This window comes from Balaenoptera acutorostrata, chromosome 17, assembly GCF_949987535.1.
Source record: "Balaenoptera acutorostrata chromosome 17, mBalAcu1.1, whole genome shotgun sequence".
In the NCBI taxonomy this organism is placed as follows: domain Eukaryota; kingdom Metazoa; phylum Chordata; class Mammalia; order Artiodactyla; family Balaenopteridae; genus Balaenoptera; species Balaenoptera acutorostrata.
The window spans coordinates 77,991,172-78,003,374 of record NC_080080.1 but is presented as its reverse complement, the minus strand read 5'-3'; the positions used below and the strand labels follow the sequence as shown (position 1 = coordinate 78,003,374).

The window sequence follows — 12,203 nt, the reverse complement described above, 5'->3', positions numbered from 1 at the left end:
AGTTAACTTCGATTTCAATTTTTTTAAAAAAAATTTCTTTGTTTGCTGTGGATGAATTCCTCATTATTAACTTCCTATTATATAAAGCAGTCTTTAACTGTGTCTGGTCTAGAATCTATCCTGTTTAATTAGTGTTTTTTCCTAATAACTATATACCTTGTTTATTTTAATTTCATCATTTCTTGCTCCCTTTTTTATGAATGGCCTTCCTGCCTTTATCTATTTGAAAATCTTGGAATGCTTGTTTTAAACTTCCTTTTCAGTTTGGCTAAATATTTGCATTTCATCACAAATGAAGTCATTATTGTTGCATTTGTTGGCTTTCTTAACATCATCTTCCTTATATATTATAGAATTTTATAGTGCTGCTCATGTCAAACCAAAGTATTTGTTTCTCTCTCTCTTTCCTCATTCTTACTTGTTTTCACAGTTTTGTTTCAGAAGTGGAATTCACATTGGAGGTTTGGGGCCACTTCCCCAGAATGAAGTCAGTCATATTGCAAATCTAAGTGACTAAGCCAGGGGGTGGCTTTGCCCACATTCTGCTCCTTCAGCTGTATCTACTTACTCCTCCCACCCTAAGTAACCAGCAGTCCTAGTTGACAATCTTGACTTTTTTTCAGCCTTCTTCAATTGATGGGCAAGACCTGCCCATATCTCAGGTCCTTGGCTATGGACCTGGCTCTCATTCTTGCCATCTGGTCCCAGTTGTCATGAAATAAAGAGGAGGCTGCCTCCCCCAGACTCCAGACTCAGAGCCCAGAAGCCCCCATTTCAACTCCTGCTTAGTGCAGCATCTCTCTCATCTGGTGCTAGGCTGCACATACACTCATCATTTTCTGAGCATAATTATGTATTTAAATGAAAACATTTTACATATCTTCGTTATGAGTTTAGATGAGAGCATGGACTCTCATCAGTATATATATATTTGTTTGTTTTTTTGTTTTAGTGGCTTTTAAATTTTGATCGAATACTACAAAGATTTTTTCCCTTGGTGGAATATCTTCTAAGACCCTATACAGCAAGGAGTCAGTCATATAAAATTTAGTTTTTGTTTCTTTGAAGACTTTCAGGTGTAGAAGATGCTCAACTACACAAATCTTCCTGTGCTGCTTCAAGGAGGATTACAGCTTTCAACTTAGAGATCCTTGACCATATCAAACCATTTCTGCCTAGTCCTGTTTTTACGGCTCCTATTTTTATGGTCCTATTTTTATTCTGTTCAAAGGCTTTGCGCATTCTGTTTGCTATGGCAGCCATCACTAGACCGTGTTACAGTTTGGAAAGATGATTGGGTCAATAATTGAATGCATGGATTAGTTGTTGGCAGATTATTTTGTGAGATTATTTGTGCCCAAGGGAGTTTCCATGTGATATTTTCCAACCCTCAAATGCTTCCACGTTTTTTTGTGCTTCACTGTACGAAGGATACCTCCATCAGGAGACATTTAGACTTGTTTCCTACTTGGAGTAACATCATGTAGAACACAATTATGTGATTTCTAGAGTTTTGAGAAAGTTAAATTCCAAAGCTTTTTCAAGAGACTTGTAATTTGAGGCATTATGTTTACGGATTAATATACACAATGACGAAAAGCTTCAACTTCTTAATTACATAATTCAATATATACACAAAAATAGATTATTTAATAAAATATGTAAGGTTACCTATAAATCAGTAAGAAAAAGACAAACAACCAAACAGATAAATGGGCAAATAAATAAACAAGAAATTTATAGAAGCATGTTCAGCCAACAGAAATGAAGCTCAGACTCACCAGCCACAGACAACACAAATTAACACGAGACGCTATTTTACCCATCACATGGCAAAATTAAGTGACTGAAATTATTTAACACTGGTGAGAGTGTGAGCACACATAAAGGGTGCCTATGCATTGTAGATGGGAGTATAAACTGGTACGGCATTTTTGAAAGCTATGTGGCAATAACCATAAAATATTAAATATCCATATTCTTTGATCCACTAATTCCACTTTTAAGAGTTAATCTTATGGAATCGTTGCAATACACATTCCTCTTGGGAAAGGCGGTCTCAAGAGAAATCTTTAGACTCCCCACTCAGCCACATAAGGATGGACCTTGAGCCTGGAGTGCTCCCTTACCAAGAGATAAAGAGCTACACAGCCTGGGACAGGCATACCACCTTATGTGGGAATTTCTCTCCTTGCTTCAGGCTCAATGAGGGCTCTTTTGTCTCTGCTTATAGCATGTGCATGATATGACACCTGGCCAACCACTGCTGTATCTGTCCTCTGCAGGGAAGGGACAGGGTTTCTTCTCCTGTGGCTTGAGATGGGTTCCCATAGGTGAATTTCCTGCACTGGCTGCAGTGAGAGACCTGTTGATAATGGGGGACTGACCAATGCCCACTATTGAAGGTGATCATGCCCTGTCTCTTCTCCAAGTAAAGCGTTGTTCCATCCAGTACTCGACTGTAGACTCTGATACCAAGATGTAAAGGGCAGAAGTGTTTAGAGTCTTCCCCAGGGTTGGCAAGGTACAACGCTTGACAATTACTACTACACGCACACACATATATACACTCTTTTTATATAGTATAGGACACATCAACTTGAAGTCCTCGTCCTGGGCTAGTCCTAACCCTTCTGCGGTTATGGGACCCAGAGCACCTGTGCTGAACACAGGCTGAGCGCCACAGCCAGGGCACAGTTATCTGCGTTTAAAAGAGCATCCCAGGGGCCTCTTAGGCAAATGCCCCTCAGCATTTAAATAGGAAAGTCTTGAAAATAAAAGCCTTTAAGAGATAAAGCTGATGACGGTATTTCAGACTGAAGGCTGGACAGCCTGGGGGATATCTGGGGACACAGGGAGACCTACCCAGCACCCCTCGAGCCACAGGAGTCACGTTTTGCGCACAGCCGCCCTTGCTGTGCGCAAAATGTGACCTTACTGTTAAGGTCAGCCTGGGTGAGTTCCTTGCTTCATTTGATGTTCTGAGCAGGGGCTGACAGCCCCACGTGCACCTAAGGGAAACGAACCATCTTTTCCCATGGTCTTTCCCTTCTCTCCTCCCTTCCTCTGTTTCCCCGTCCCTCTCCTCTGTTCCTTCCCTCCCTGAACATTTGTGGTGCATCCACCAGGCCCTCAATTCACCAGCAGGTGTGAGGGGTGAGGAAATACGAGAGCAGTTGACAGCATCCCCCCCGGGGCATCACTGGGCCCTCAGAAGGGGCCCCAGACAGTGAAGTAGAGGGCCAGACATTTGTCTGTTAACCACTCTGAACATCTGAGCTCGGTCTGCACAGCTACCCCAAGTAGAAATGAAAAGGGTCCTCGGGAAGAACCATGCTTGATCTGAAAAAGAGTGTATATTCATTTGATTGTATTTTCTCATACATATTGGGTGAGATATATATGTACACATATTGTTTTACTGTAACATAATAATTGGATTATTGTCTTAAAGGGAAGGAACCAGTCATTCTACTCTTACTGTCTCTGGGGTGCAGGCTGGATTTCTGTTTCTCAGATTTGGGTATCCTTAGTTTTAAGGGAGAGAATTTTTTTTTTTTTAACATCTTTATTGGAGTATAATTGCTTTACAATGGTATGTTAGTTTCTGCTTTCTAACAAAGTGAATCAGCTATACATATACATATATCTCCATATCTCCTCCCTCTTGTGTCTCCAAGGGAGAGCATTAAGTGACATTTTTTCCCTCGAAGGACTAGCCCCTTGTCTCTCAAATCTGACCTGCAGATGGGTTTTGTTTGGGCCACACTGGTTTAAATGGAATCAATAGGCCGAAATTAAGAAATTGAGATTTTATCATGAAAATTGAGGTTTCAGATTTCTTTGGAAAAGTACTGGGCTGGCGTTTCCAAGGGGAAGAGTTGGCTCAGGTTGAATACAGACCTAAGATCTCTGATGTGTTTCAGCCCCATCATTTCTTACTGCTCCAGACATGGATATCCACAGGCCTGCTGCTATTTATCAGCTCCTTTCCAACCTGCTTCAAACGCTTACATTATCTGCATCTCTAGTTCAAAAGGAGGAGGGCTCTGGCCTGGAAGTTAGTTTGTCAAAGATCATGGAGATGAGATAGAAGCTGGTGGGGATCAGTGAGTGGCAGGGACCTGTGAGCCCTTGCACTGACCGGGGTGACAGCACATGGCCGTGGGGAGGTCCCGGGAACCCAGCAGGGCTGGACTCAGAGGGGCGGTGGGCGGCCCCATCGGGATGCAGCACATGGTCTTGCACAGACCTGGGTTGCAGAGCAGAGGCTCTTCCTCTTTCTCCCTCAGTTGCTAAACTCTGATTTGGGGGGAAGAATGCAAAGGAAAGGATGAGTGAGGGTCCTGGGAAAATGACTCAGTGGATGGGAATTTAGCTACAGGTGGTTTCAATTAGAAAAACAAAGACATGTTACATTTTTTGTACCTGACTATTGTCCCAAATGGTTTAATTAATGTGAAGGAGTCATAAACTCCTTGTGTGATGAGAATTTGCCTTCCAAAACATTCATAATACTTTGCCCAGTGATCTGGTTGCCAAATTCCTCCATTCATGCATCTGTCCATTCATCAGATACTGGAGGACCCACCGCAGTTGTGGTGTAGGGCTGGGTAACAGTGAGCAAGATAGAGACCCAAGTCCTTCCAATTCTTGGTCATGGCCTGGATGAGAGACAGGGAACTGGAGTGGAGAGGACATTGCTTGGGAGCAAGAAGTTTGGGGTCTTAATTCCATTTCTATCCTTCAACGGCTGGGCAATCTTGGGCCAATGAATTGACCTTTCTGGGCTCCACTTTCTGTATTTGTAAAATAGGGCTAAATTACCTTTAATTTTTTTTAAAATTAACGTCTAAAATATTTTGCTGAAGAAAAGAGACATACACATTTGGATGTAAATGCAGAGTTCCTTATACAGGAGGGTACAGTTTGTATCTTTATTAGGCTTTGGTTTTTCCTCACGTATCTGAATTCCAGAAACGAGAGTGGAAATACATTTTGCTTTGCTACTGTGTTTGCTCATCTAAGATGTCATATACAAGGAATTAAATGAAAAATGTTTTTGCAGCCTCAGCAGTTGGAAGAGGAGTAGGCCAGTGATACTTCTGTTGAAAGCAGATGGTTTCACTGTCTGTGAGTTTAGGATATGCGGTGGAGACCTAAGGGCGAATGAGAGCTCTGGAGGGGAAGAAACTTGCAAGAATGTTGTGCAGTTGGGGTGATGGGTTTATTATATCTACATACAAGTATGCATTTACTGGCGTTTTGTCAAAAATAAAGGACAAGGTAATACCAAAAACTATTTGAGCATGTAAACAAGACAGCTGCAAGAGACCAATACTTGAAGGCTTAAGGATTCTCAAAAAAACACAGGACCTGGAATGACAGCTTTCAGGTTGTACAGTTAAGTTATCCAGACAATCAAGTCAACTATATAATGCAAGCAACACAGGACAATACAACACGACCGGCGAAGCAGTCTCTCACTGCGGGGTGGAGGAAGGTTGCTGGGGCCTGGGCTCACTGATGGGAAAGGGGATTAAAATCTCATAAATCCTCCATATCTTTTCTCCATTTCGGGAACTTCCTTTGAGTAACTTTCACCTTCTTCGTCGGAGGGCAGGGAATCTGCAAAGCGCTTGAGGAAGCCGCCGTACCTTTTCTGGTAGCCCATCCACCACTCGGGGCGACCCACTCTTCTCATGAAGCCGCCGTACCGCTTCTGCAGCTCCTTGGCTTCATCTTCCAGTTGGGGGCTTCTCTTTAAGCCTCGCATGAAGCCCCCGTATCTCTTGCTCACGTCTGCGTCATCCCTGCCCTCCTGGTGGGGAGCCCCTTCTCGCTGGTCCCCTGCTCCCACCAGCTCCTTCAGCAGGTCGGAGGGATTGCCTATGGCGTCGTCTTCCTCCGCATCCTTCTTCATGAAGCCCCCGTATCTCTTGCCAAGGATCTCCCCTCCATTTGCCTCTTCCTCCGGCTCCAGGGGATACAGCTCATCCATCTTCTTCATGAAGCCTCCGTACCTCTTCATGAAGCCCCCGTACTTCTTGGCGAGCAAGCGGTGCTCCTCCTGTTTGCCGAGGGCACTGCTGCCGTCTGGAGGGAGCTCCAGCTTGGACAGCTGCAGAAGCTCCTTGCAGGTTTCCCAGGTCTTGAGAGAAGGCAGTTTCCCCTCACATTCCAGTGTGCAAGCCTGGGAAAAGAATTCGATTTAGTGATAAAAAGAGGCTTTTCTGATTTCATTCACCAAACACATTTTGTTTTTTTTAAGACCACTCTATGCTTGCTTTGATGTGGAAACTCCCGTATAATGATCTCATTTTCCTTATTACAACTTTTTGCCGTACTGAACAGGCAAATCGAAGGAAATTCAAAAGGAGAGATTGTGGAGAATTAATGGAATCAAATTAGAATTTTTCTTTGCATTTTAACAGATTGTATACGCTGTGCCATTGCAATATTGTAAAGATATTTTCCCTCCCAATTTTAACCTATATATGTTATTTCCTAGCAATTCGGGGGTTTTATGGCCCCCCGAAGTCTACTTACAGAACCCAGTTACCAACCCATGATTTAGACATAAAAACCAGGCATTTTCTGGAGATTTAAAAATATATTGGTATATTACTTAATATGAAACACACACATATTATTTTCACAATGAAAGGAAGCATTTTATTAGTGCAACAAAATTCTTTAGGGTGTATATTTAAGCAGCTCTTAATGATTATTTAAGCTTTGTGTCTAAGAAAATTAAATATATGCATATATAAAAATCTAAAGATCTAATTAAAATGGTTCTGTTTTATTCTTGACATCTGATTACGAAATCAAGACATCATTAAAAATTTAAGATGTTCAGGTGTCAAGAATATTTCCATCCTAAATGAAATTTAAATAATCTATTGGCCAAAAATTAATATTGAATATTCGTATACTGTTACCAAAAGGCTTTTTAAAAGGGATTCCTTCAAAAACAAATAATGGCAAATAATCAGAATAGCACAGTCACAGAATGGAAGTGGTGTTAATTTATATTTATATGCTCCTGTAGCCATCTATGCACTTTTGTATTATTTATCCTCTGTGTTAGAGGGTAAATTCAATTTGGACATCAATCATGGCATGCCTGCTTATCTTTGTATCCACCACAGAATGAAGCACAAGTGTCTTTCACATGGTAGAAACTCAATAACTCAATAAATATGTGTTACATTGATTTTACTACATAGTTCTGGCTAAGCAACCTAATTTCTCATGTGTCTTTTTCATCCAAGCGAAAATTCCAGAGCTACTGTAATTCTAACAGTATAGTCATCAAAAAGCCTCTTTTCACAGAGAAAATAACAATCCTAAATGTAAGCTCCAATAGAAAACTCACCAGTTAAACAAAAAACAAATCAGAAAGAAAAAAGATGGACGAAGGGGATTGTTACCCCTGCTTAAGATGCAGCATTTTTCTGAGTTTAAATATAAAGCCCTACTACTTGTCAAATGAAATGGATCAGGTAATTCAAATGGAAGGAAGAAACATTTAACCTGAAATATACACCTGGGGTTTTGTGGAATCCTTTCCTTAATTTTTGTCCCTGTTTTATGCATCTACATAATAAAATTGCTTCAAAAGCTCTAATGAGGAGCCGAACTCTTTGGATTAATACATTATTCTCTGGCCAACTTAAGTTATCACAGAAGTTCAACAAATTGAGGAGACAGTGCAAAGCAATTATTGGGAGAACTAGTTAAAATGAAGCTTCCTGAGTCCCAGCTTCAGAGATTCTGACTCAGTAGAGCAACAGGAGTGATTCAAGAGCACACAGACCATGATTAGAAAGACAGTTCTTCTGACCTTAGATTCCCCACCCCCCCAAGCCCCTGCGTAATTTATCTTTGCATTGTGGCCACCTCTTTGGACTCCACCACCTCTCTTGTGCCCTCTTCATAGCCAAAGTAAACTGCTGTCTTAGTAGGTGTTACACAAGTACGTTCTAGACAGGACAGAAGTGGAATTCCAGCATCACTTGCTGTCTGTAAAACGGCGGCTGACCTCTTCTCTCCAGTCTGCTGCGCTCTCCCTTCCTCCCCTCCCTTTATCCCTTCCCCATCCCATTGCTCTCTCCTACCCACAAGTGAGGGTCAGGGTCTGAGAGACCTGAGCTTGAAAGGGCTAGAGAAATGACATTCGAATAAAGGCAGCGGAATATCACTAATAAAAAAGTCAATATTGCTTGCGGGAAGATGGCTGCGTGCGGAAGGGGCCCCGGGTGGGCTACGTGAGGAGGCGGAGTAACTGAGCATCTTTCTGGCCGCAGGTGAGGTGACGGCCCAGTGCTCTCCGAGGTGCTGAAGACAGTACAGCTCGGGGCTCCCGCCTCCTCGGGGTGAAAACAAACTTGGTTTGCGCGGAGACACCGCCGCGCTTTCCGGTCCCTAGATAGCCGCGGGTCCCGAGAGCTATTTGGTCAGCGTTCGGGGAACAGTCGGGACGCCTGGGTCACCCGGGGTCCGCGCCGACTGTGACCCCGAGACGCGCCGCGCGGCGGACCCGGGCTGTCCGCGCAGGGTCGCGGTTACCAGCTCCCGCGCCGCGCGCAACACTCACCAGCGGGTTGAGATCGGTCGGGCGCGCCAGGCGGTAGATGCACGTCGCGCAGTCCTGGCTGCATTCCGCCCGCACGGTCGCCAGGAGCCCGGGGCCAAGCGCCAGCAGCCAAGTGCAGAGTCTCAGGAACCGCGCCATGGTCTGCGGGGAGAGGGCACACGAACTCCGAGCCCGCCCGGGGCGCAGAGCGGGTCCCCGGCAGGGACTCCTCGCGGGGCAGCTGCAACGGGGCGTTCGTCGAACCACAGCCCGCCGGGACACTCTTTCCCAGTCCCCTCGCCCGCCCGCCTTGATCGCCTCGCGGTTCCCGAGTTGTCACTGTCACCTGGACCCCGGGGCGGCCCCTGGCACTCGCTCCCTTTCCTGGCGGCCGCTGCCCCGGGCAGGATTCTGGAGGGGACTACGGAGACCCAATGCGAGAGCGCGCCAGCCCGGGGAGGCGCGATATTGACCCGGGTCACATACATGGAGCGGAAGAAAGTTGGGGAACCCCATGCAACGCAACGCGGAATAAAACGCAGCTGGCCGACGGCCCCAAACCCACGCAGCAAGGGCCAAGCTTGGGCCAAGTTCACTCACGTTGCCGCTGTTCCGGGCGCACAGGCTGGTCGGAGAAAGCCGGGGCGGGCGACTCCAGGAGGGAGAGGAGAGCAAGGCAGGCGGGCGGCGCGGGGCTCACCGTCACGGTCCTCGGACGCGTCGCCGCGGCCGCAGCGCAGGGTTGGGGGCCCGCCTCGCCTGCCTCCCTCGCCTTCCGGGCTGCGGCGGCCGAAGCCACTTTATAATTCGCCCCGGAGCGCAGGAGGCGGGCGCGCCCCAATCGCCGGCGGGCTGCCGCTGACGCAGGCCCTACGCCGGCCGCGTGCCGCCCCCGCCGGAAGGGGGGTCCGGACCGCAGCGGGGGGATGCGCGTGGCGGCCCACCCCTCGGCCGGGTGACACACCGAGGCAGTTAGGAAAGTTGGGGAGAGAGTGGGATGAGATCAAGGGCCCCCGCGCAAAGTCACTGCCATCGCCCTCCCCGGGGTGCGGGCTCCGGTCGAGGCCCCAGGCTGGAGGGGGAGTTAGCGGGGCAGACGGAATGTGCTGGAGACCCTCCGAGTGTGTGCTGGGGTACCCTTCCCCCGCCTCCTCCTGGGGCGGCCCCGCGGCCCGGGTGGGCGCCGGGCACAGCCGTCCGGAATGTGGTCACTTGTCCACCGGTCTGTCCCCGCCCTAGACTCCCTTGCTGACAGCGTGAGGCGCGTAGTAAGCGCTCAGTTAACGGTTAAAGGAATGACTGATTGAAACTTTCCGGGGATCTTAAAATCTCTGGACAGAGCTTTCCCCTTTCTCATTAGTGAGACCCCTTGCCAAGCGCGCACGCGGTAAAGCCCATGCTTCGGAAACGATGTTCCCACCCACCAGGGTGTCCTGGGGGATTTCCACAAGTGAGACGGGGTGCTGGGCCGGGGCGATGCCCGCATCAGGGCTGGTGGCGAAGGAGCGAGGTGGGAGGGACGCGGTACCCAGGGCGTCTGGGGCTTGGGGCGCGGCCGGGCAGAGCGCCGACGGGGGAGGCTGGGGCCGTCGATTGAGACCCGCTCGCCATCCTCGCTCTGCGGAAGATTGCCAGGAAGCAAGCCATTTACCTTGCCTGAGGCCTCAGTTTCCCCATTTGGAAAATAGGGACAGAGGTAATGAGGGACAATAGGGCCGGAGGCTACGCATAGGGTTCCGGAGAGACGCAAATGAAATAATGGACCAAAGCACTTAGGCTTGTGCCTGGCGCATAGCAAGCCTTAAAAACGTGTTTCTAACCCTGCCAACCATCTGCCTTTAGGTTTGTCTATCATTTACTTATCCTACGTTTATTGTTTATTGATCGATCCATCCATCTATGTATCTATCAGTCCTGGTCTTAGAGGGAAATCACAGAGTCCCACAGCTCGTACACAGAGAAAGAATCCCAGTGCTTTCCCAGTCAAACCACCTTCTGCAAAGGATGCGCCAGCGCTTGGACCTTCGCGAGGACCAGCCGCCGCAGGGCTCTTCCGAGCTCGGGCCGCGCTGCGTCTCCCACTCTGGTCACTAGAGGGCAGCGCTCTCCTGCGTAGGTCTGGGCTCCGGGGAGGGGTCTTAGGGTGCCAGCCGCGGACACGCACCCGAGAGGCCGCGGAGCAGCTCCCGCGCCCCTGCCTGCCTCCCGGGAAGCGGAGCGCGGGGCTGCGGCGGCAGAACGCTCCACACAGCTCGGAGGAGCCAGCATTGACATCTTGCCGGAAAAGCAGAACGTTTCCCCTTCGACGTTTTAGGCTTTTCGCATGGGCGAGGGTGGAGAGCTGGTGATGCTGTCTCCAGCTACCTACCCGTCCCCCAGCAGGAACGAGGTTTCCCCCTGCTGCCCGGGGTCTGGAAAGGCAGCGACTACACTGCAGTACTCAGTGCGAAAGCCGTGCACGAACAACCGGGCCTAAAAGGGGAGAAAACTTGCTATACCTGAGCACTGGCATCCTGGGGATCACCCAGGTACGAACTTCAAACACGTAACCGGGGCCAAAGGCTGAGACCCGCGTGTGAGTGACCGCACCACGTGCTGCTTCCCTGGGTACACAGTGCTGGACGCCGAAAGACCGCTTAGAATCTTGGAAAAGTAGAAGCTGAAGACTGAAAGGGGACTTGGGGATAAGTTATTCCAACCTTTATTCTATAGATGGGAAAAACGAGGATCCGAGCATACAAGTGACGTCCAAGTGACCGGTCCAGACAGAACGAGGCAGAAGCAGGTCCCATCACACCTCTCTAGGGAGATCTCCTCCCCCCCACCCCTCCCCCCCAACCCTCAGGCCTGTTTTTTGTTTCTGTTGGAACAATCACTGTCTCCTCTGAGTTAGTATCTCTTGGTGAACCTGCATCATTCTCTGAGGCTTTTAAATTAATTATTTATCTATTTTTGGCTGCATTGGGTCTTCGTTGCAGTGCGCGGGCTTCTCATTGCGCTGGTTTCTCTTGTTGCAGAGCATGGGCTCTAGGCACACGGGCTTCAGTAGTTGTGGCACGTGGGCTCAGTAGTTGTGGCTCGCGGGCTCAGTAGTTGTGGCTCGCGGGCTCTAGAGCGCAGGCTCAGTAGTTGTGGTGCACGGGCTTTGTTGCTCCGCGGCATGTGGGATCTTCCCGGACCAGGGCTCGAGCCCGTGTCCCCTGCACTGGCAGGCGGATTCTTCCCAGGCCACCAGGGAAGCCCTCTGAGGCGTTTTAAATGTCAGGGGAGAGAGAAAAGGAAAGAGAAGGCTGTCCCCTAGGAGTAGGGTGGGGATACTGAGTGCTCCAGCACCCGCCTAGATGCTTGGGATGTAGATGGTACCGAGTGAATGTGTGTTGACAGACTGGAGGGATGAGGTGGGGAGGTGGCTGGCTGGTTTGCGTGCCCCAAACTGCGAGGATCTCTTCCTACCACCCTCCCCCATCTACCCTGGGGCTACAAGACATACATTTCTGTGTTCATTTCTTTATATTTGAACTGTGGTAGTGAGATGCAAGGGATTCATTTTTCACGATCCTTTAAATACTTATCAAGCACTGATAGATTTTGCCTTATCTTCTGGGAAAAAGCTTCTTTAGAA

General features: G+C 48.3%; 1 protein-coding gene across 1 annotated transcript; it reads right to left on the bottom strand.

Annotated features, from left to right (window-relative positions):
• Nucleotides 1-5,091: 5,091 nt before the first annotated feature.
• PENK (proenkephalin) lies at nucleotides 5,092-9,335 on the bottom strand. Its single transcript, XM_057532258.1, has 3 exons — nucleotides 9,182-9,335; nucleotides 8,603-8,743; nucleotides 5,092-6,193 (listed from the first exon to the last, which is right to left on the bottom strand). The coding sequence occupies exons 2-3, from the start codon at nucleotides 8,738-8,740 to the stop codon at nucleotides 5,540-5,542; spliced, it is 792 nt and encodes a 263-aa protein (XP_057388241.1). The 5' UTR covers nucleotides 8,741-8,743; nucleotides 9,182-9,335; the 3' UTR covers nucleotides 5,092-5,539.
• Between the last annotated feature and the right edge of the window lie 2,868 nt (nucleotides 9,336-12,203).